This window comes from Dinoponera quadriceps, unplaced genomic scaffold (assembly GCF_001313825.1).
Source record: "Dinoponera quadriceps isolate SergipeBrazil2010 unplaced genomic scaffold, ASM131382v1 scaffold141, whole genome shotgun sequence".
Lineage (NCBI taxonomy): Eukaryota > Metazoa > Arthropoda > Insecta > Hymenoptera > Formicidae > Dinoponera > Dinoponera quadriceps.
In genome coordinates, this window is record NW_014554256.1 from 419,347 (window position 1) to 444,715 (window position 25,369).

The following is a 25,369-nucleotide window of genomic DNA, read 5'->3' on the forward strand; positions in this document are numbered from 1 at the left end:
GGAGAGGATGCGTTTCATTCTCCGTGTGCGCGCATCATCTCGCCTGCCAGAAACCTTTCGACCGGCTTTTCAAATCGCTACCTACAATGTTGCACGGCTCATCGGACGAAGGGGGTGTTCGCGGTTTAACGAGTCGCACAAAGGATACATGCGTACACATACGTATACAGGCACAATGCTTCTCGTTAATGATCACCGCGACTTGAACGTGAGAGAGCTTTGATCGCGGCTCGGCCATCGTTGTGCTGCGAATCATGCGTGAAGTAATTTATGATAACGCTTTTTGCGCGAACATTGATGCTAACGAGAGATAGAGAGAGAGAGAGAGAGAGAGAGAGAGAGGAGGAGAGAGTGAGAAAGGAAGAGTGAGGGGAATAGAGAAGAAATGAAAGAAAAAAGTCGCCGGAGGTTGCACTGATTGGCCGGTCGCAATTTACTGCTACACTTCCGCCTGTAACATGTCAATATTTTTCGCATGATCAACATGCTGTGAAACGCACAGACTGGTATGAACGTTCTTCGGATTTTCTTCAGAAACTTGTTTTATTTAAAACAACCGAAATCTTCCAAAGAAATCTGTCTTTTCTCTTCAGTCTTTCTGAAATAAACGAATTCTTGATTTCTGAATAAAAAGATTGCCTCACCTACGTACATCAGTCGTTCAAATTTTTTTGGATTTAGGAAAACCGATTGAAGGTATGATAAAAATCATACGTAATTACACGAATACATGAATCTTTTTGCGCGCTGGTCGAACGCGGAATATAAATTACACGTTTTATATATATGAAGAAAAGAAGGAAATGATAGTATTACTCGTTCCGGGTTCGCAGGTGATCCCACCTGTCATCGTCGCACCTGTCCCCCGGGGACTACTTAGTGGTAACGTTAATGACCTTTCACGGGCTGCTGAATGCATGACATGTGGGTGGTAGAGCACAAATTTAGTTACCGTTTTGTGTACCATAACTCTCTGCATCGCCGAGACGCAAACATCGTGCTTGTCGGATATGCTTCTTTTAACGTGCGTGTCGCTCAAAGAATAAATGTTAGACGTACCTTATTTACAATCGTACAATTTTTTACTGTGTGTATAATATGTAGAGTAATTTATCTCTAATAATTAATCTCGATATGCTCGAATACAAAACAGTAATTTCAGTATAACCGGTTAATAATGTATCATCAATTAATTGATTTATAATAATTATAAACTAATTAAAAATAAATGAAACAATCGAGCGTAGTCTACGGTGCATTGACTGAAGCACACGCAGCTGTACGATGCGAACGATGCATCATTCAGACGCCTATACAAAACCCACGACGAACTTGGATTTCCGGCCTGAAGGTCGTTCCTGGCATACAAATTAATTGGGGAATCCGCTATAGCGCTGGTTTTAAGATCGTTCACACGACCCTGTGTTCGTTACATCCCCGATTAATTATTCATAAATTCTACTTTACTTCCCTCGGTGAATATTGACCTCGATCGACAGTCCTTGCTTTAATTACTTGACGAAGAGGGTTACTTAAGAATTTCATATTTCACACGAGAGGCTGGCGTTGTGTGTTCTTCTCGCCGTAATAGAGAACCGAAATGCAACATTCGAATCACTCCGACGGGTGATTACGTCGAAAACGATTTGTTTACCCGGCACTCGGTAATCTTCGCAGAGCCAGCTCTAATAACTCATCTTCTTCCTTACAGACGGCAGCGTAATCACGAGCGAGGTCCTCAAAGGTTACCAACCCAAGTTCATTGTGGGCTGCTACTTTCCGGCGGAATTCCAGGGCGAATTCGTGACGCAGGTGAGCGGAAAGGCTGCGGGCACGGAGGCGGACGAGCCACTTGAGTATACCGCCATTAACATCACCTTCAACGCGGTATCGACATGGGGCTACTGCCACAAGAGGGCCGGCGATAACGTGCTGTTAATGAACAGGTCAGTTAACTCGACGAATCGCGGACGGCGCGCTTCCTCCGTCGGGGAGAGGGCGTCGGTTTCGCTTAGCGGATAATTCGCGCACGTAATTAGAAAGATTATGCCCGCGAGGAGTCCTTGCAAGATGTATCGTTTAAGATTATGCCTCTCGAAGTCCGCCGCGAACGGTCGTCGTCGCGAAAGTTCACAGACGCGTAAAAGGCAGGAGCGCGCCGCCGTAAATATCGAAGTTTCTGATTTACCGAGATTTAGGAAAGGACGGGGTTGCCCTGAGCCGCCCGGAGGACGACGACACCGGGGCTTAGCGCGAGAATAACAGTGTATTCACAGAACGATGCACTTGCGACTAGGAACCGCGACTCTTGTCGCGTATGTAAATGCCGTTAAACGAGCCGCAGTCCGTGGGAGAGTCTTTGAAGAAAGACGCGATATTCGTCGGTGCGCGCGCGTTTTCCAGTGACCTTATACTCCTTTAGAATCTTCTCACATCCTTAATAACAACGCACGGAGCGCAAGCGCGCGATGCACCTCGAAGAATGCGTGTGTTTGAAACGCTGAGATCACAGCCCTCGAGTCGCGATATAATTTTGCCGGCTCAAGTAACCACCGAGAAATAAAATGTAAAGAATAGCAATGTAAGAGCGACACACAGCTCGAATTGTACTTCGCATCTGGAAGCTTGGCGAGAGGCCCAATCACGTGGTTGATTACGTTGTTCAAGTTTCGAGCGATTATTATTAATCTCCCAGCAGAGATTAAAAAATAATTGAAAACAAGAGTCGCCATTCTATCTTGCCTTTGTTCCTTTTTTTCTCCGCGTGATGTTTGCAAAAGTAATCTTTTTTCAAATATCGTATTTCAGTAAAAGAAACGTTACAATTTGCGAATTAATAAGATGAAAGTAACAAAATGTTTGCTGATAAGCTGCAAGCTCCAGTCGAGATGCATCGAGAGACAGTCTGAAGAGGACGCGGGCTTTTATCGCTTTCTATATAAGTCACCTCGAGTCTAGACTCGGGAGAATGTTGGCAGATCATCCGCGCGCAGAAAAGGACGAGCTTTTCCTGCCGAGGGGGCAGAATTCGCTGCCGCCGTCGACGACGACGACGACAATCATGAGGGGGGATTGTCGTCGCGGGAAATGGAAAGGGTGTGAAGGGGTTAAGGTTAAATTAGCCTGCCGATGTGTCTCCGGGGATGCCGCGACGTCTGCGACTCGTCTGGCACGAAAATAACCGGCTCTCCAGACATCGCCAGACGCAGACACTCGTGTCGCGAATATCGCGAACCCGGGCTAATTCCAGAAAGAGGGAGGGAGGCAAAGAGAGAAAGAGAGAAAAGGAGAGAGAGAGAGGGCGAGCCGTAAAACGAAAAATGGCGAAACGCCAGGTCCCCCTCGCACCCCAAATCGATGCAGCTTCCAGTATCGTCCCTTTATGTAGAGGGAAGGGAGAGGGAGAGGGAAAGAGCTCGTTCTCGTTGGATTACCGCGGGGATTATACGGATCGAGCGGCGGGTTTTATTTAAGCGAACACACCGGCTCATTGTTTCCGGGGAGGGCTCTTTTGTTCTTTATTAATTCGCGAGCGCCTCGATCGGACGAGATTTTCGCGCATTCTTCCGCGGCAACTCGAAATATCGCGACAGAGATTAAGTCGAAATATGCATTTTGGAAGGGGAAAATCAATATATTGGTGAACGAGAAGACGGAGGGGAAGAGTCGCCGCGTCGTCCCATCGGGACGATTTCACGGACGGCTTTCGACGCCGTTTTGCATCTTGCGGAGAATCCGAAGTTCGAGATCCCCGTCGCGCCAATCGATAGCTCCCCGACTCTGCATCTGGACTCGCGGAGCCATGTGGGTGTTGTCCGACCAAGTATGCATAAATTGGCGTACGCGTGAGAGTACCCACCCCACCTCCTCCTCTCTAGACACGGCGGTATATACTTCGCGATTCACGTTGAATCGTTAACGAGATATATCAATATTCCGAGAAATCATACGTCTGGCTGTCTCGTTATTATTATCGCCGTCGTCGTCGCCTTTACGTTCCGCAGAAATCCGCCTGAGAGATCGCGGAAAAATATCTCACGTGTCGCATTAAATTAATTTCTTTTTTCCTTTTTTTCTTCATGCAGAATCACGGAAGAAGAGACGCGAGAGAGATAATTTTGTTGATTCGGATCGTCTTATTCCGTCTCAAGTGCAATTTACATTTAATTTACCGCGAAAAATGCGTTCGTGTGATTGGCTTTACCCGACGATGGATACAATCACACGAAAAGAAGGAAAGATTTTGCATGATTTAACTGATTGTCCAGTGTGCCTTTTAGATGCGAACGAAAGTCTTGCGCGAAATGTTTCACACCTATCCCACCCGGAGCAACGACATCGTTTAAATGCGATCGACAATTATTATCCTTACCCCTCGGTGTCCTTCGTCGACACACGACATGATAGTCATTGACGCGTCTCCCCATAATTACAGCCGCGATTCATTCGCTTTTTCCACTTTTCGTCGCAGCGGCTTAATCCGCCAACGACACATCCGGTGGATTTATTACACCGGCCGGCGGGTCGACATCGCTTTGAATAATATGCAAATCACCGCGACGGCCATTACCGCGCGTAACACTGCGCAGAACTCGTCGTTAATCGCGCGGGATTTGATTGCGGGACTTAATTGCGTTGCACCTCTTCCCATTCTCTCCGAGTTTAGCGCTTCGATCGATCCGGGTCCGTCGATTTTTGCGCGGCCCGTTCGGCGTCGTTGCGCGTTATTTCAACGGACGCCTCTCGACGTTTTATCGCATTGCACGCGAGCCGGCCGGCCCGCGGCGATAATCGCGCGCGCGATGCGTAATAATTTGCCGGGGCGACAAGCGCGTAGCGCAGCCGAGAGAGTGGAGATTCGCGTAAATTGCATCTCCATACGCGCGCGGGTTTGCTCGCCCGCTCGCTCCCCGAGGATGATTCCGCGGGATGATCGCTCTATATTCTTCCTGTCGCCGCTCGCCGGGGAATTTCCGCCGGGAGAATCGAATATATATGTGTGTGTGTGTGTGTATCCCCGCGACGAAATACTGCGGGGCCGCTGCGTTTAATCCATTTGCGCATCTGCAAGGATAATGTGTTTGCGCGACGACCGCACATGCAGCTCATCTGGTCGGCCGGGATCGTCCGCTCGCGAGATGTTCGGACGATTATTAGCGATATTTAAGATTCCCCGCGAGAGTGATGACTTATGCGCACGTTGCTGCTGCTGTTAATTATAACCCGCGATTTGCATCTGAAATCCCGCGTGCACTTAACTGTGATACTCGTTACGAAGTGTAACAAGGGAGCGAGTCTCTCTCCGCCGTCGGGCGGTCTGAAAGGCAAGCGGGAGGATGGAGATCGCCTTCGTTCAGGAGACATTCGTCAGATAAAAATATGTTCCCCCGTCATTTCTGAGAGACCTAAGACGAGAGCTGTATTTATAGTCACGTTGCGGCTCAAAAGACAGCTCAAGACGTCCCCGAGTCCCCGTGGCGCCCGACGGTTCGACGGACGAATGATTGACAGTCGGTTCAATGATATTTGTGGCATCGCATTCGCGTGACACTATTGTCTCGTGTGAAGTAGTCACGATTCAAGTGAAAAGCTCGCAACTAATTCTAAATTCGAATATGGGCGCCTTTTACCTAAAGCAAGTTTCAAGTAACGATTATTGCCGACGAGCCTGACTCTCTCTCTCTCCCACTCTCTCCCTCCCTCCCCCTTTTCCCGACGACGTATTCCCTTACGACACCCACGGTGCTGTTAATTAAAACACCGTATTCGCCGTCGTCGTCCGTGCGACGTCCGCTCGTGATGAAGCGCGCGGTACAATCGCGCGCATATGCGTTTCGTGGCATAACAGTCGCTAAGCCCGAGTTGAAAAACGGCATCGGAAGAGAATATATCGTCGCCGAGGCTGCAAGCTCGCCGGCCCCACCTCCCGATCGGATAGAACAGAGGGCCCTGTTTCGCTGTCTCTCGCTTGCATACCATCTTCCACCATTAATCTCCGTGAAGACGGAGGAGTGACTGGCCGAAGGTGGTTTGGTGCCAGCCTCCTCCAGTTTACATGTATCCCACCTTCGTGTTCTAAACCCGTCGACGGCCGTTCTCCACGCTGAACGACGCGTCGCGCACCTCCTTAAGCCGGCTCCACACGGCTCATTTGTCACTCTAATTGTGAGACGCGGGGGCTCAGGATGCCGCCGGCGTCGTTGACAACTGAATCGGGTCATTAGTGAAATTACACGCGACTCGCAGAAAGTTACTTGCGAGAGAAGAGAGGAGAAAAAACGGAAAGAGAGAAAGAGAGAGAGAGAGAGGAGGAGCGAAAGAAAGAGGGATGGAAAAGATCACGGCCGTCTTCTTCATCGTCAATTCTCCATCGTGACACGCCGGCAGGCTGAGAGATTATTTATCAGATTTTTTCCTATTTCGAGGATATCTGCTCCATCATCCGCGCGCGTGTATCCGAGCGAGGATTCGCGCGAGACCGGCCTTGCGGTGCGTGCGACGCTATGTAAATTCGAGTCGAGTGCAATACGCATTTACATTTCGGGTCAGTAGGATATCGCGGCCGATGATGACAGCGGAGAGTGAACGCAAGTCCGATCGCGCGGTGTAATTTGGTAGACGGGAGGTGCGAAATTGCACAGCGACGTGTGGTTGCGAGAACTCGCTGTTAAGTGCGAACGTATCTGAAATAATAACGCGGTTGTGCAAGTCGCTAATTAATAATCGGAACGTTTCGAGCCATAGCACGTGGTCATCTTCGACTAGCAATAACATTCTATAAAATTACAAATTAAAAATGTATAGTCCATGTATATAAACGACATTGCAAGTTCGTCAAACATCCTTAATTTCGGCTTTGCCGTTCCCGATTTCCCGCTCAAGATGATTGAACATCAAAGAGCCTTGCTTACTTATTTAGGTGAATTTATGCACGTTGCTTTCTTATATCGCTTACTTATTTAGTGGATAAGTTTCATTCGCACGTTTCCCACTGACCTGCGACCCCGATAAACGTTACGGTTACGAGAGACCGGTACGAGGAATAGAGAATAATACTCAGCTGGTAAGCCATAACCGAGAGTAATAACGTCGTCGTCGACCTGTACACTGGACGTGTTTTCCGCTTTCTTGTCGCAAGCTCGCAGGCCCGTTCCGCTCATACCGCAGACTGACGTTCGGATTTGCGCGCGATCTAAATTGCACCTAGCGTTATGCGAATTCCAACTGGGTACAGGGGGAGGGGGGGAGGGGGCGCGTCTTAGGACGCACGACAGTCGTCGATAACTAGCCGAGATTAACGGACGTCTTCCGGATTCGGCGATCAGTCGGAAAGTTTAAAAAGACCGAAGCTGCGTGTCCCGATTCTCGGGTGTATCGCAATCCACCGAGTCGCCGAGCAACGTCGCCCTATTGGGAATAAGAAACTCGAAGGAAGGAACGGCGACCGTTAAGGGACGACCGGCGTGTGTCTCTCGGCGAATATTTCGAATTCAGACGAGAACGCTCGTTGCGCTCCGCGTGCGCGCGTTATGGAGAAAACCTATCTCGTGTAACATTCCAGTTGGCGAATATATATGTGTATATATATATATACCTGCAGGCTTCCCAGGCGGTGCTCTCGCGAAGCGTTTGCACGGGTGAGAGACCGGGGAGATCCTATATATGGCCGGGGGACTGGTGACCACCAGTAAGTGGGCCCACACGCTCGTTCCCACAAGTTGCATAATATCGGCGATAGCTATTGCCTCGGAGTTACAATTATACGCGCAGGCATGCGGTGACGTCGTAGACTCGCGTGCGCGCTTGCACCTCCGCCGTGTCGGTGGTACCGCACTGATTCCCGGTGTCGTTGCACCGTCCCACGTCTACCGTGCCTGTCGGAAGAAATGACAGGAATACCTATAACGTTAACTTGCGAGCGTAACTCTGCAAATATTCGTCCGAGGACGGTAGAGAAAAAATTAAAGAAACGAGAGGGAAATTGATCGATAAGTCGAGCGGAACTGGGCGAGATTCTGGATTTTGTTGGACAAAATCTACACCAGTCACGTTAAAAGTTATTACCATTGTAAATACCATTAAAAGTGTGTGCCATTGAAAGTCCGGATACGTCCGTATATTTTTACCCGACACTTTCCCGGCACCGGTCGCGATGGAAAAAAAGTTAGAATTTATTATTCACCTATATACATAATACCGAGCCGTATAACATTCCTCGACGTGCAACCCGTTATAACAGAAATGTATACCTTCAGATAACCCGACTATATAGTTACCCTAATAGCTCGCAATTATTTAAATAACATCTTTACCGTGACGGCGATTTCGTTGTGCGAACGCGGCACACACTGCACATACTCTCGGACAAATGACTCCTCCGCGACCACTGTCATTTTCGTAATCGTGTGTGAAAAGCGAAGTAGATACGGCCGTGATAGCGCGACGTGATATCAGCAACGCGCCTGTGTGACGCGGTTCCCATAGATCTTACGCAAAAGTCTCGCTTCCACCAAACGGATTTTCTCAGGTCGCTCGTAACGCGAGCCGACATTACAGCCACTCATCTCCTCTCGTCTCGTATTCCTCTCTTTCTCTGTCTTAATCCGCTTTTAACTTAAAAAGTCAATATTTCCAAAGAGCGACATTTCAACAGTAGCTTCAAAGTATCCACGTGATACTTCCGCCGTGGGTGGTAAAAAAATTAATAAGAACTCGTCGTTTTTTCCATTCAATTTTCCACGTTCTCTCTTTCTCTCCGTCGAAATTTATTGCGTCCTCAATTCCGCTTGCCTCACAATATCGTCGTCGCGTGTTGCCAGACCGAGTCGTTGGCATCGCGTGGAACAAGAGGGATCCTTGCTCGCTTCCATTTTTTTTCCTACTTGTCATTGTCCACTTCCTGTGGAGCAAGCCGAGTGTTAATTCACGAGGACTCGTCACGAGAGAGCGCTGGTATGTGCTCTAATCGGGACACTATCGTGCCGCTATTATACAACCATTAGTGTCCCCTTATGTCAGCGTTTCTTTATGCCGTGAGAAATTCGTAAATCCTTCGGAGATTAACGACACGAATGTACGACCACACATTTTACAACGGCCGGCTCAAGCGTCGAGAAGCCATTTACGCGACTCCTAAAAGCGTCATCCTATCACATTTGTTTCGTCATTTTTGCGGAGACGCGGCCATTTGACGATTACTCTTTCACGCCCACATGTGAGTACGCGACTTCTCCGCTTAAGGTATTAAGGCGACGGGCTTTCAGATTGAGAGAGTTTCAGGCCCTGAGGAACATAAAGACGATACTGACCTGAGGTAGCACATCAAACCCTGAGACTTCCAAGGTGCGCAACGTGCGATTCCAGCACGCTAATCAAAAACGAGGGAGCCGGGACTCTTTTATTATTTCTTACCCGCGCGATATTACCGGCGCGGGCATCGTCGTCTTAATGCTTTATAGTCGGCATTAACTGCGCTCCTGGGATATCGTTCTTACGATACTTTACAGCCCGCAGTTAAGTTTTTCCCCGGCCCGGTCCGACCCTTATTAATTTTCTAATTTCCCCTCCCTCCTTCCCCCTCCCTCAGGACAGGATTCGTCCGGCATAAATTCCGTAAGTAATATTACGTTTCCAGATACAATTATGGGTGTGCGAGGCAACGAGACCGGCGTATCGCGTTTACACAAAGTGTGTCTCGTATATTCGTGCCAACGTGTCTTAAAGCTAATCGTTCCACGATAAAAATATGGCTCAAAAATGTGGCCTCGTTTTTCGACTCGCACACAGTCGAAGCCGAAGAAGCTCCGGGGTTGCAGACTCGCAGAATCCCATTCTTCACTTAATTGCAAGAGCATTCTCTTATCTCGACGAGATCACGAGACGTAAAATATAAGACTTATAGATATCTATATTCGGATATTTCTCAAACTTTTAAGATTTCCTCACCGAGGAAATATTGGATCATAAAGTTGGGTTCGATTTCTGAGTTAAGTTTGATATTGATTTCATTCAATGTAGACTAATTATTCATAAACCATAGTTGGTCTGTGATACTTCTTCCAACGTTATCAATATTTATGACATCGTCTATTGAAAAGTGGACTCTCTGATTGACCTGGTGCCATCAAACAAAAGAAATTACGATTGTTCCTTTTGGTTTAATAATGTTGAAGGACAGAATACGAATCGTGTATTATAAGCAGCTATATTACATAATTATACATGCATGCTCAGCTTATGGGATTTGCTCGTTGCAGCGATGACGGCACGGATTGCTTACGATGTTTCCGGCTGGTGCGGAGGTCGCGGAACGTCATCGAGGTGTTCTCGGAAGCTGCCAACAGGTGTTACACGTCCGAGCCGGCCGCCTTGGCCTCCTGCGACACACTGAACTCCGCATCGATCCTATACCGTAAGTAGAAACCGGATGTTTCTCGATAATCGCGCGCACTCGCTCCGTAACAGAGACCGCGACGTGCGTGACGCTAAATATGAGGCATACTTATGATAATAGGCACAATCTCACAATCATTGGATCTCGCAGATGTGAAGCGATCTGTCCAGATAATTGCCTGTTCTCACGGTTAAGCGAGCCAGAATTATCGCTAATGTGAATCGATGCGAGTTTTTCTATATATATACCGAGTGAACCGCAACTTTTTCTGCGAAGTTTGTCTCGTGGAAGCGAAGAAATGTGGCGAGGTGAATGTGGAGCGGCCGTAGAAAGGTGCGCGCGAACGCTCGCAGAGAAACACTCATTAGCGATACGACAGCGCGAGTAATTTCGAGCCTCGAACTAGTAATATAACGCTAACGAATTGACTAATTTGAAATCACTCAATGAATTATGTGGTTCGCCAGACGCCAATTCCGTGTAGAAGTGTATTTAGTCGCCCTGAATCTAAAGCTAATATCTAACTGGTACAGATTAAATTTTCTAGCTCGTTGTCGGCTGATTATTCACTAAGAAACGTATAATCAGTTTTATAATCTAGCCGTTGTCTAGTCATTGCATGTCAAATATGACACGGTAAATTGCGCCGTTCATCCTAAAATATGCAATTTAGCTGCTACGTACCCGTGTAATTTCTTTTTTTGTTTAACCATCAGCTAACTTATTAATCTAGCTAATTATCTAGCCATTAGCAGGAGTGAGGTGTTACATTACTGGCTGGTAGAGACGTAGAACCAAATGTACCATCTTACAGTTAAACATCCACGAGATTCAATTTCTACTAGGGATGTTATTCCTATCCGATAGAATCGTCATATTACAACAGAGGGGCGTAGACCTGCACTGAGATGTTTGCACACAAAGTCATATCATTTTCGAACCTCCCACGAGAAATACATTGAGACATGCTCTAAGAGAACGCAACTTTGTGTGCAAAGACTTTCAATGCCGGTTTACGGTAGACGGTAAAATCTTCGGGAATGTGTATCATGTCCGTTCTCTTTTCTCTTCCGTCTGTTTGCAATTTCGCGTCCTTTCTCCGCGCGAAGAAAAGCACAACGAAGCAGTGCGGGCGCGCGTTTGTTCATTCGTACGTGGCGAATTAATTACACTTGCATTCTTACGCCCCTAGCGTATTATCGCACCCGAGGAATTCCGCGGGAATTCCGGCTTTTTATCGGATAAGCAAATTACGACGCGACCTCCGCCGACGGCGGCAGGGAAATATCAAGTTCGGCGTACTCTCCGGCGAATTAGTAGTCCTCAATAATTAGCGTTAATTGGCCGCGGGCTTCGGAGGAAGTGATGAAGCTTGCGTAACGACGGCCGGGAACAATAGGTGGGGGAGAGGCTGGCGAAACGCACGTCGCGTGCAAGAAACGCGTGCACGCGCGAATTTCTCACGCGCGTGTCAATTAAAACGCCTTTTAAAGATGATTGAGCATTTGCATAATCGCTCGCGCGTTACCTAGCTGACAGAGACTCAGCCGATGAATTCAAGCGATCTCGTCGACTTCCCCCTGGTGCGAGATACGTCGCGCCGGTTGCGAAGCTGTTCCAACGATACGACGCCGGAAGCGAATTCGGCCGCGTCGAATAAATTCCTCTTATCTCGAGCGGCGATGAAAGAACGGCGCTCGGTGATAATTGTCGGCCAACGAAGCGAGACCCCGTACGGTGTGGACTTAAGATAACCCGATATGAAATAATGTTTTCCTGTCGTCTCCTCGATAGCGGTAAATCGCGGGACTTTAACCCCACATTGAGGTGAGGCGGGGAGACGTGAGAAATCTCGTTTTCCAAACACGCCTGTGCAAAACTAGAGCAAGATTTCCGCGAAATTCTTACCCGGCGACTACACTTAGAGAAAGAATCAGCAATAATCGTTGCTAACGCAGCTGATGTCAATTTAATGAAAAAAAATATAGGTACGAATATATATATTAGCCAAATTTTTCATACATTCTTAAATCACATTTCTATGTATAATTAAAAAATTGTTTAAAAATATAGTTTAAAAACATACTAAATTCGACTACGGTAGCGAACCGTTAGCTGTCTCTATTTCAGTCAGATTTTAGTTCCTCTGGTTAATTCTTTCTCCGAGTATAATTAACGCGGATAATGCCGCCCGATAAGTCCCGCGCGAAGGTGCGTTCCGCCTATTGGAAGCTTGGAAACGATGAATAAGATGTTAAGTGTAACAGTAAAATCGTGCAGCAAGAATCGCTGTTGTTCGGATAATTATCGGGCTTCGGGTTTCAGCACTCGCATTCTCGGGCGCACGTCGCACGTTATTATTTTCGCACATTAACACACAGAAAACGCGTATCCGCCGCGCCGGCGCGTTGTTATTAGTTCCCTAATGAAGACCTCTGATGAGCATCGATCCCCTCGGCTTCCGGCACATTATCACGCGCGTTCACCTGTGCCGGGCTCCCGAGAAGCTGCACCTGTCGCCACGCGATCACGTCCGCCGGCGAGTCGAGCGACCGAGTCGATCTCCGTCCCGTAATCCCGGTTTCACGCTTTGATCCGTGTCGCTGCACGCGAGGCTTCACGGGAACCGAAAATCGCCGCGTCTGGTGGTGGTCCACGGCGGAAGAACGTAATCGAGCGTCCGTGCGTGGAGAAGAGTTTCAGTGCGAAGATCACGGCGCCCTGGGAGAATTTCAGGGAGGACGATTCGCCGCGTACGAAAAAAAAAAAGAAGAAGAGAAAACCGAGTCGACGATCGGCGGCAACCGCCGACGTGCCGAGAAAGAGGATTCGCATCCGGCGAATCGGAACTCCTCGCGAGGGCACATTGTTGCACCGCTCTCGATTCTCTTCGGTTCATCGAGCAGGTTAAAATCGATCGGAAAGAGGGACTACACTGTGATTCGCGATAAAAAAATAAGAAGAAGAAGAACGTGACGATATAATTTATGGGGGGAAGGGGGAATAATCTCTCGAATAGTACGAAGCTTTCAAGCGAAGAACGTCGAAGAACGTCCCGGAAGAACCAGAGAGATCCCGTCGAAACGAAAGACCCCGCATTCTCGTTCATTCTTCGCCGAGTCGTGTTCCATTCCTGCTTCCTTTTCTCTTCTTTTTCTCGACTGTGGTCGGCACCAGGAACCAGTATCGTCAGGTATTTCAACGGAAGCGTAGGAGTGGCTACCCCCGAAAAGTCCCTAATCGTCTTGCCGTGGAAGAAAGGGACACCACGATGGTCTCTAATAAAGAAGGAATATTATCGTACGCTTCGTCGTTTCGGCGAATTATACCGTGTTATTTGGACAGGGGAGATATCCGCTCGTCCCTAATTCGATAGAGAGGCCACTTCGGTTCCGCGATTCTCTTCCGTGAAATTACGGTGCACATTGTATAATTCTTTTCAGTCTTTACACACCAGTTGTGTCGCACGTGATTATTTCAGTTTGAGAGTGTAATCTAAATAATAATCTACCTACGAAACCGCAGAAAATGTTATAACAGAGCACATGGGGTTCACATATTTTTATTTGCTTCCTTTGAATTATATTTCCTTCGCTTTCTCTAAGTAATTCCTTGAATATTTCATTTGTTTCCTTCAAGTAATTTCTTTAAAATTATGATGAGGAGAGGGGGATAGGAAGAAAATTGCTTCAAAAGAAAAGGCGGGAAATTATTTGAAGAAAACTCCGTTACGACTCGTACATCGCTCCGTCTAGTTTTTCATCTATAGAGAGCTCTGTTTCTCATCATCTTCTCCCCGCGCCGCGGGACTTACTCAATCTGAGTTCAGACAGATTCGCAGTTCATGAAAGCCGAGGAAAAGCCGCGCTAGTTAAGAACTAACTCAATATCGCTTTTTCCGACGAGTCGCTTGTCCATCGGAGCGGTTTTGCGGGTCGACGCGCGAGGAAGCCGTGCAGTCAGGCGGCCGAGGATGAGGAAGAGAATCGCGTTCGTCCGTTCGTTTCGGTCGGCGATACGCCGCTCGGAATTACAGGGGCACGGCGAAAAGCCGGAGCGAGGAAAAACCGTAAAGTGGAGAACGGCGCCGCTCGCGACGACGAGAGGAAGAAGGTGGCAGAGAGGCGCTCTACCTCGCGCCACGCGAGGCACGGCAAATAAATTCTGCCGATAAGTGGACGACGGAGTTTACTTCCCCGGGCTTAAAACGGTTTGTTTAAACGTGCCCGGCTCTGTAATTATACGAATCGTAAATTGGCCTTGTTATCCGCGTTACGATACGGCACTGCCAAGACGTTTATCACGGGGAGATGATCCTCCGGTGGTACGGACAATGAGCAGATATAAAGGTACCAATTCATGAGACGCTCATTGCAGCGTTGAACGTGGTCACGTGGGTTTTAATCTCACGCCAGCGTCGAGGAAAGGAAGATTGGATTTTATTAGGTGTATAATAATTAATTCGGTGCCTCTAACTTTATCCAGTTCCAATTAGCATTTTAAATCTAAACGTTTCTCCATTCGGTTACGGTTTTAAAGAGCTGACATCTGTACTTACAAACCACCATGTAACATCGTAGAATGATCGAGTATCAGCAGGAAGAGGCACTTTAAAGGGCTCGATCGGTGGTCCGCTGTGGTGCTATGGTCGCAAACAGTAACATTTCGGGAAGCGGAATTCTCGACGTTTTACGTCTTACTTTGCGAAATACGCAGTCATTATTATCCTTTTGAAGAAGGGTAAAATGGAAGAAGGGAAGAATAACGGGGCGATAATACGTGCGCGCTTATGTGCGACTTGTTATTTTAGTCGGCCTGGGGATTCCAGCGACCTCGCTTTGAAGACATGCTTGTGTGGTCCTCGTTTGAAACGAAGGTTCAAATCGAGGCTTCTCGCGCCCAAAGAAATAATAATAAGGGCATTTTTTTTAATTTTCCAGGCGGGTTACGTTGATAAAAATATATCGCCGATTAAAATTTAAACGCGAATTTTGCGTATTATGATTTTTTTATCGAAGAAAAACGCTTCTGATACAAGACTTGATCCAGATTTCTGTTGAAAATCGAAATATTCTCTAAATTTCTTGGAGTTAAATTTCATCCGCTTCAAGAAATTTCGAGATAGAAGAATAATAAGAGTAAATATGAGATGTATTCAAAACATGGTTGCTTGAACATCTCTGATCAAACAAACAACTCTGATCGCATCAGGACCTCCTCGTGTCCGGTAAAGCGGGTCACTTTATAAACCTTCCGCATTATCAGCGCGAGGGAGGAAGGACGACGTGGGGCGATTCGACGACGGATGAAAAGTGTCGAGGCTCTCCTTAAATGAAAACGCGGTGTGGAATTTCAGCTATTTCCTGCTGATAGATCGCGTCTCATTGTAGCTGCGACGAAAACCGCGGACTATTTCGACAGGGCTTTTGTACCGGGCAGAGGTACCTGCGGATTTTATCCCCCGATGTCCCTGATCCCCGATTCATGAGAACCCGCGATCTCACCGAGTCGGGTCACGTTCAGACGTTCATTCTGACAAGAACCAGTTGGAACTACGGCTGATTCTTGAATTGGACTCGGCTCCGAATGTCGACGAGGATCGTACTTTATTAATTCATCCGGAGCTCGAGTCGTGAGCGACTCGACGTCTCGTTGAATACGTAAACTCCGTAATTGTACAAGCATGTTACAGCATGTTATAGCGTGCAATAACGTAGGATCTTAACATTTTAGATATTATATTGACTCTTATATCGCAAGAAGACGTCGTTCCTCTCGGATCACTGAAAGATCAGGCAAGCCGGTCAACCGGTCGTCTGCCGGTCAGACGGGGGAAGATCGAGCGAACGGCGAATTACGCTCGGCGATGATGATTTTCTGCCGCGACGCAAACATTCGTCGGATTCAACAAATGAATCGTTCTCTCGCTTTTACCTCGGCAGGGACGAAAGAGATCGGCGGGCAGGAGATTCGGAACGAGTTCTGCCCGATCGGCGGTCTGTATCACTTCAAGTACAGCGTTAACAACGGCTCGACGACGTCGTTGGAATGCAACACGTTCTTCTCCGACTTCAGTAACTGCCCGGACGGTTCGGTCTTGCGTTTAAGCTTCAAACGATGCTCCTTCGAGCAACGCGGTAGGTCTTCCTCTTCTTTCGTCTGCATTTCCTCGCTCTTTTTTGATATATAATTATCGTTGCACGCCGATCGATTATCGTTCTTCGGAACGATACGACGAGGCAGCTGAGAGCCCTCAGGGTGTCGAAATATATCATTTCAATCTCGTTCCAGCAGATCTTACATTGAACTGTTTGGGCAGCTGGTCTGGGCCAGGTGGTTCTAATTACCTTGCTCTTTGGGACAACGACACTACCGAAGGCCGACCTCGGTACAGATGTGGGGTACGTTGAAGTGCACCTTATCTAAGGAACAATAGAGAAAAATAATTGCACGTCTCCCTCACGTGCCGAATCACGCGATCTTGCATGCCCCGTTGGTAATTGTTCGGTGACATCACGCGGTGATTAAATTCGCGTCTTTCTGCATCTGTAGCTGTACCACGTTGATATAAAAAAGGGCAAGACTTATATGGCGTTCAGCAGTGACTCGAGCTGCACGCACAATTTGGATAATTCAACCAGCGGTTACGAAACTCTGATCCTGAGCAAGAGCCCGAATCAGAAGAAGGTGCCAAGTTACGTGAAGAACCATGTCGCCACGTGAGTACACCGTGCGAATCTCACGGGTTTAATAATCTCAGTTTCATTCGTAAGAATTTCTTAATAATTGTAATATTACATGTCGGTCAAATATCCGTGCAACGACACTTACCCAACCAACAGTTGTCTTCGACATTCGAATTTCGAATCTGCGAAGATTCGAAGCACCGGTATTCATTATTTGAGTCCCGAAAAAATCGAAGCTTTGAAATACTGGAATGATAACATTTTTTTTATTGTATAATGTCTGGATTATGTATTCTTTAAAGCTTCGAAATTTCGAAGATCACAGCCTTTGAAAACGAAGCTTCAAAATTATCGGAGATTAACTGTGATATGGAATACGGCAACAGTTCGATTTTCAATAGATAACATATATATCACTGATATTAGGTAACAATGTTGTTGATGTTCGGCTGCTAGAACGCGGTTAATATATTGGCAACGATCGAAAATAATCACACTGACTGTATCGGTGCGTTTTTAATCGAACAATAGATTCCCGAAGTGGGCACAAGGGCTGTGGGAGGAGTCTCTCATAGTCAATGGGACAATGACTTTCACGGATCTCAATGGCTACAACAGTTACACCTTCATCACGGTGGAGTCGGGCGAGGAGACCGGCCGTTACATCGTGTACTCCAAGGATCAGTGGTGAGCGATTAATTCGATTATCATATTGTACGACGTGCACGGATCTCTCGTCGCACGGAACAAAATAATAAGTTCCCGCCTTTTCCACCAGTGGCACGACGTTCTCCATATTCCGGAACGGCTGTTTGTTTATGCCGTATGACAGTGAAAGCTAAAAGTGAAACACGAACATTTTCTTTCTAATTTCAGCGAGCAGGACGCTTATGTGTGCTTAATGATGAGACAGCGCAGTGAAAACATACTGGAGTTTACAATAGGTAATTATTTCCTAGGTAGATCGGTCGTTCCTCATTGTAGCGTAATTTTCGCCAGTCGTGACTCCCCGACTGCCGTAATAATCCGCGAACTTAAAGATAACGTTGCTTGACAGGGATGGTCTTGAGTCCAGTTTATCAGAATTACTTGTGCGACGATCCGAATTTGGACAAACCGGTGTGGATGACTCAAGCACGTAAGTTGATGCACATGCTGCAATAACTTGGCAAGTTACCTATCCGGTAACTCCTTATATGCTTAATAATTATATACTTTTTTTTTATTTCGTAAAAAAGCGTTTTCCCGCCATTTTTCCGCGAATTTCTTCGGTTTCTGTTTCCCAAGAGTACAAAAATTTGTTTAGTAGAAAAATTCTCACGTGTATTCGGTTAGAACCTACCACATTTCCTTTTTTTCCGTAAAGAAGATAAGAAATTCAAAAAATCCACGGAAAGATGGGAAAAGAGCGAATTTTTCTCCGAAATTTTCAAACTATACTAATAATCTTTCTACGCATATAATTATTTGTGCTTAACATACAAATTGCTCTCAACAAGGTATCGAACGTGCGGTGGAGTCGCCCTGTCCAATTACGGGTCAGTATATGGGAAGGATAACGGATCTAATGGGAATGTGTGCCGAGTTAAGCAGCAACTGTAACACACGCGAAATAATGTACTTCCGAGTCAGTGATTGTGATTCCGGAGAGCTGTACGAAGGTACGTAACGATTGTTAAAAAACAAAGACATATGACAAATAATAAAACTATAAGAAGAGCCCCGGCGGAAATTTAATTTTATAATATATAGAAATAATTACATTTTCTCTCTCGTGCCATTTATTTAAGTCACTTGTGATTTGACCGTTTCTAGATACACACCTATTTCGGTTTTGTGTTTTAATAGAAACACAGCTGATTTTGTGGAACTCTAAATGACAAACATCTCTTTCCTCGGGTGATTTCGGAGTTTGTTAATGTTCGCACCATGTTTTCAGAACGAACATATCTGTGTTTGGGCCAGTGGGAGGAGAGAGGTGTGATGTATACCTACACTATGAGAAACGACACTAACACAAATGAGTGTTTCGTAGGCCTGATCGTCAGCGACGAGGAGATATATATCAAGGAAGCTGGCGATCATTGCATGCGAAATATAGATCCTAAGACGCAGGGAATGCGTCTCTATAAGAAAGGTAAATAACCTTGCGAAGTGTTGAGTGCCAGCCAAAAAATTCGACTTTTCAGTCAAATTTGAAAATCTTTGAAAAGTTCGGTTGAAAATATGACTCGAATACGTTTTCTTAGTTTCTTTCCTTCCGATTGTTAAAGCGATTTGTACATGTGTGATAATATTATTTAAGGGCAATGTTACGGGAATTCTCCGAGTCCCGCGCCAACGCCGTTAAGACCGATACCTCACAATCCGGTAATGAGGATTACGACGACCCCACCGTCGAGAGCACAAGGTAACAATCGCAAGGATCTTATCCTTCGTTACCTCATTTCCCTAATTTCCTCGATAAAAATCTAAATACGTTTTGCTTATTCTTGACTATGTTCTGTCTAAGCCTTGACACTTATTGCCATGTTATATCACTTCACAGTTAATTAAGATCGCTGTCATTGTGGTATTAATTGCGAAATTTCATGTTTTCGTCGACAGGAAACACCAAAGTGCCAGGCAATGCAGTCTCCTCGTCGTCCTCCTGCAGATCGAGCGCGTACACGAGTTTTGCGCTCCTCTTCACTATGCTCGTCGCGCGCCTCAAGGCAGCCTCGTACACGTTCGAATAATGAACGCCTTCATTCGAATTCGATAATGAGCTAGTTAATGAATATCGGCACTTGGATGCACGCACTGCGTTCCGCTCTTCTCATCTAGCGAACACGATCGAGACATAGATAGGCAGGTTATTTATTAGAAGAAAAAAAACGACCTAAAGCGATACCGTAGAACGCGGAGGAAACTTATATGCATCCTGCATTTTTTTATCCTGCACATCGTTCCGCCCACGTTTCGCGAAAAATCTGCTTTTCCGTGCAACCGTAAAGTGAAGAGAAAGTTTCACCCTCGTCCCTTCGGTCGAGCTGCCAAATTTTGACGGCGGCGAATCTGTGATTGATCATGACTCCTTACTGAATGAATTAGTGCTGTTTAAGGAGCTCCAGTGGATGGAAACGGGTCAGATCTTCACAGTCGCATTTTATGCACTGCCTTGTAATATACAGACGCTCGGACCGAGACTGTGCACCGTTGCGAAAATCCAAAGAAACAGTCGCCCGCGATGCGACCTACGGCGAATCCATTGTCTATACACGCAGACGAATAGTGATCCTTTCGCTGATGAACCAACATCACAAAATAGAAATGACGCGACATAAGAGTATAAAAGGGACTGAAGGTATTGTTTTGCAAATGATATCGCAGTGTAATGGATGTGCATTCAAATTTATCTTCGAAAGATAAGGAACTGTATGTGAAATTTTGATCACTGACGTTACAAATTTCTCGTTCGACGTGCAAATTTCTCGTTCAATTTTTGAAACAAAACCTGTCAGATACCTCCTATACTGTTTAAGGTCGACAGTGATATCTCTCATATGATAATGAAAGTAAAATAGCGTCTCTTGAACGTCCGTAAAGCAATAAGCCATAATAGACAGAATATAAGCTTGACATAAAAGGATAAAATATAAATTACACACAGTTGCATAAGACTGATACAAAGTTATTTTTTAATACAATTCAACTTGTAGTTTGCTTCTCTCCATTAGATAAATTGCTCTGAAGAAATTCGCGTGCTCTCACGCAAGTATGAGAAGTATCTCCGCGAAAAAAAAAGACACATATCAATGGATACTAAGCTCCGTAAAGTAAAATGATAATATCAAAAGATCTGTGAGAGGAAAGGAAAGAGAGAAAATAAGTTAGTAATATGCGCAAAGTGTCTTCGTACTTTGTAAATTTGAAATATATCTCATCCTATTTACGTACGACGTGTGAGAAACGAGCACTCTCTTGAAAATATATATTAATATATATGAAAAAAAAAATTAACGAAACTTATAACGGAATTTAGCACTCTCTTGAAAATATATATTAATATATATGAAAAAAAAAAAAATTAACGAAACTTATAAGATTATCAAAAGATGAGAAAAGTGAATTTCGCTATCAATTTGTAAAACAACTCCAAACGGAAAGAACGTTTCTTCGTACACTATAAAACACGGATTAAGTTTAGTATTAAACAAAAATGTAATATTTACCGCAAACGCGCAAGGTTGATACCAAATTTACAAATCTGTGTTATACGTGGTTCTAGCTTACTGTCGTATTTAATGTAATAATGTGACAAAATGGAGATAGGTGTGTATGTATATACATGTGCAAACTCGTCGATTATTTATTAGTGTATAATACCGGTAGTGTGTAACAAATTTAATTAAATATACGTTTATTATTTTCGTTTATAGCTACGAATTGTACAGAAAATTTATAGAGTGATCTAGACTTAATACTAAAAATCTGATTTCGCGTCTTTATTTACGCAGTTCGCGATTATTTAGCTTATATTTAACATAAATAATAATGAACAGAGTTCTTTTACTTCGATGTGTCAATTGCGAGTGTACAGTTGTATAAAAGAGACGGATATGCAATAGTGAAATGCGCGAGTCACAAAATTCAGATTGTTTAGGATAAAATTAAGGGATAAATCACGATAAATTTGGCAAATCTTAGGAAGTGTATTCCGATGTATCAGAGATATCATCATCTGAGAATATGAATTGCCATCAGAAAAAGATATAGTTCGCATATAACGAAGAGATCGATCTTTTTATTTTTTTATAACTGCATCCACCATGCAATCACGAAAGTATCCAACTTCGGCCAGATTATGTAGCCAACAGATTCAAATAATGTAAATATATGCGACAATAACTGACATTCTAACACATTGCGATCCATGGTCCGTACTAAATCATTCAACTGTCCGAGCAAATCCAATCTATAGTACGTACTGAGAATCATATTGAGTGCAGATATAAAAATAATTGTTAAAATTAAAATGTACGTCCAATCACGTATATATCTGTATCTTAATAAAATTCGTCGTTGCCAAATAGTAACAGCAAAGAGCTGGTGATGAATCACAACAATGTAACAATCAGCTGCATTCAGAAGTCAGCACTATATTAGTGCTATATCACGTTCAACTTACTATGCGTATTCTTATTGTGCTATAAAAAACAGTGATTGCTTAGCAAATATATGAAAGAAAAACGAAACTGTTGTATAGGATTTATGTTGTCAATGGACCGTATACTTCTTCTTCTTCTCCATCATCATCATCATCATCATCCATCATCATCATCATCATCATCATCATCCCAATTGGCTAAGTGTCATCAATGGGCCGCAATGTGTTAACGAGTGTTTGAAATCAAGTGAGAGATCTTCAGAACGCTTGGTCACTATATTTTTAATGTACTAACAAAATTTTGTACTTTTACATGACTCAGTATGTATGTGACAGAAATAAACATTTATCACATATGCGTGAATAAAATTTGTTCGACACAAAGCTAAATAAAAAAAAAAAACCTTTCTTTGTATAAAACGGGTATTCTACAATGAGAAAGCTCTAAGCTTTAAAAAATTGATCAATCATAGTCGAATGTGAGAAGAATAATCGACTATGATTGGTCAATTTTTTAAGGCTTAGAGCTTAAAGCACCTATTGTAAGTCGGGACTGCAAATATGCATACGAACATTTATATTATATAAGTGAGCATAAGTAGTTATTTTTATATTATGATAAGATAGTTTGGCATTTTGTTTGGTGTATCTTTGTCATGAAAAACCAATATAAATATAAATTCAAACAACAGCATGATCCTCACAATCTCCAACCACATCTCCAACCACTAAGCCTCTCTCATACCTCAGGATAGCTTGCTTACGCTCTACTCCCCATGCATATTTGTCACTGTCTGCTTTTTTATTTGTCACACGATGGCATGGCACGATATACGCGACACGATTTTTAGAAATTGCGTTCCCTACTGGCCGTATAGCTTTGGGATTGTCAATCGTCTTTGCAACCTCCTCATATGTGATACATTCTCCCTTAGGAATAGTCATCAAAGACTTCCACACCTGTACTTGAAACAACGTTCCCCTCAGGAGGACGCAGAGAGAATCGAGCGAAGCCTCGTCAGACTGAAAGACTTTCTCGATTATACTTTTCGTCTCTCTTCCAGTGTCCTCTGATAGTTGAGAGAGCGGCCATTCATTCTGCAGAATCTTCAGAGCGCGTTCCTCGACGCCGTCGACGAATCCAAAGTATACCACAGCCTTGTCCATGTCGGTTATGGCGATGAGACACTTACCGAAGGGCGTCGGATAGAACGCGTACAACAGCCGGAACGTCGATTGATCCATCTTGTACTCGTCTGATGTCATGCTTCGAAATTTGACCATGATGATGAAGCAGTCAGAATACGCCAGATATAGATGTGACTCGGTGAAAAACGTCAAATCTACTTCCGCAGAGTAAAGCTGAAGCACCAGACAACACCTAAAAGTTGGTGGATTTTGTACATCATACTCTTGAGCACGTGACGATTCTGCATACGCCAATATTCACGTTGTCTTATATATATATATATATATATTCGCACTCACCAATATTTTACTTCAAATTGTTGTGAAAACAACGGTCCAACTACAAGCCAGCATCTGACACCACGAAAGTACTTCTATCAAAAGATTCGTTTATTTGATAAATGGAGGGAAACGCACTCCGGACATTGAGTTCTATAATTGGCTGCGTTCAAAGAACAGTGGAATAATTGATCAGTTATTGGTCTAAATTTGGGAATCTAATTTCAAATGCTGTACGGTTCGTTTCATTGGCTACGAAACAATTAAAGATGATTTAAGATGATCTTAAGCCTGGTCTACAATAGATGCTTTGAACTGTAAGCCTTAAGAAATTGACCAATCACAGTCAAATATGACGAGAATAATCGACTGTGATTGGTCAATTTTTTAAGATTTAGAATTTAAAGCACCTATTGTAGGTCAGAATTTAAATATAAGATCCGACTATGAATACCGGCCTTAAGAAGAGTCTATAATGAAAATCTAAGGCTTAGAGTTTAAATTCTCATTGTAGACCTCGCTTTAGTCTCTCCAATAAGAGTTTAGATATAAAAGCTATTTCTTATTGGTCCGCTATTTTTTGTCAACTCCCGCCGATATTCGAATTCCTATATTAGTGTTATTTTTTAATTTAAACAATACATTTAAAGAATGCACATTTTAACGTCTTATGTCCCAATTTTTTTTTAGGTTCTGTTCTGTCAAAGATGATTTAACACAGTCGTTATCGTCATTCACCGACAAATCGTCTGATATACGTTATATATTTTTCATTTTTTCCATGTAACAATGTAAAACAAGCTTAATTTATGTGAACATAAAATGAAAAATGTCCGCTATTTCATGTACGTCGGTATCTCATGATAATTGGTGCGTTGTGTAAACATGTGTGACACATGATACCGAATTCATTTAGAAAATCCTTTAAGAAATATTTAATGTTACAATGATGAAGTCTTGACGTGCTGAATTAGTCAGAAAATCAATCATACATACAAGTTGATTCGCTAAATCGAACTCTGCACAGACAAAATGTCGAACGTTAATGTTGATGAATGTATAAGTATAATTAATATACTAAAAATTAATAATATACTTAACATTTTAACATTAATAATATTAATATATAATATTATTAATAATATTAATGTATAATATTATTCATGTTAAAATGTTGAGTATATTATTAATTTTTAGTATATTAATTATACTTATACATTCATCAACATTAACGTTCGACATTTTGTCTGTGCAGAGTTCGATTTAGCGAATCAACTTGTATGTATGATTGATTTTCTGACTAATTCAGCACGTCAAGACTTCATCATTGTAACATTAAATATTTCTTAAAGGATTTTCTAAANGATGGATAAAAAAATATATTGATACTGATTTCAGATGTTATATTATATATTATATAATATATAATATAATATTAATTAATAATATACTTAACATTTTAACATTATTACATACAGTATTTTATATAATGAAAATGGCATTTTTTAGCGAAACCCACGATGAACACACGATGACTAATAGAAAAATGTCCAAAGTCGCTTATAAAGAAAACTAATTTGTTTCAGGACATTAAGAGAAAAACATTTCTTATAAAAAATACAATATACTTAAAGGATACACGTCACAAGACTCGGTGGGTCTATTTAACAATAT

At 43.9% G+C, this 25,369-nt stretch overlaps 2 protein-coding genes across 4 annotated transcripts in view; one reads left to right on the top strand and one right to left on the bottom strand.

Annotated features, from left to right (window-relative positions):
- LOC106751839 overlaps window positions 1–20,641 on the top strand; it is a 60,110-nt gene extending 39,469 nt beyond the window's left edge. The window contains exons 2-13 of one of the 3 annotated variants that reach the window (XM_014633043.1): window positions 1,712–1,946; window positions 10,257–10,411; window positions 16,336–16,530; window positions 16,685–16,794; window positions 16,946–17,112; window positions 17,611–17,766; window positions 17,956–18,023; window positions 18,137–18,217; window positions 18,579–18,740; window positions 19,019–19,216; window positions 19,385–19,489; window positions 19,687–20,641. In XM_014633043.1, coding sequence (XP_014488529.1) covers window positions 1,712–1,946; window positions 10,257–10,411; window positions 16,336–16,530; window positions 16,685–16,794; window positions 16,946–17,112; window positions 17,611–17,766; window positions 17,956–18,023; window positions 18,137–18,217; window positions 18,579–18,740; window positions 19,019–19,216; window positions 19,385–19,489; window positions 19,687–19,817 — 1,763 coding nt within the window. In that variant the 3' untranslated portion in view covers window positions 19,818–20,641. Of the gene's footprint in view, window positions 1–1,711; window positions 1,947–10,256; window positions 10,412–16,335; window positions 16,531–16,684; window positions 16,795–16,945; window positions 17,113–17,610; window positions 17,767–17,955; window positions 18,039–18,136; window positions 18,218–18,578; window positions 18,741–19,018; window positions 19,217–19,384; window positions 19,490–19,686 lie in introns of all 3 variants that reach the window. The other 2 variants (XM_014633034.1, XM_014633050.1) reach the window with 2 other exon arrangements.
- Window positions 20,642–20,737: 96 nt separating this feature from the next.
- On the bottom strand, window positions 20,738–23,933 carry LOC106751857 (bifunctional transcriptional activator/DNA repair enzyme Ada). The gene is made up of 2 exons (XM_014633063.1): window positions 23,717–23,933; window positions 20,738–23,609 (listed from the first exon to the last, which is right to left on the bottom strand). The coding sequence occupies exon 2, from the start codon at window positions 23,510–23,512 to the stop codon at window positions 22,910–22,912; it is 603 nt and encodes a 200-aa protein (XP_014488549.1). The 5' UTR covers window positions 23,513–23,609; window positions 23,717–23,933; the 3' UTR covers window positions 20,738–22,909.
- Between the last annotated feature and the right edge of the window lie 1,436 nt (window positions 23,934–25,369).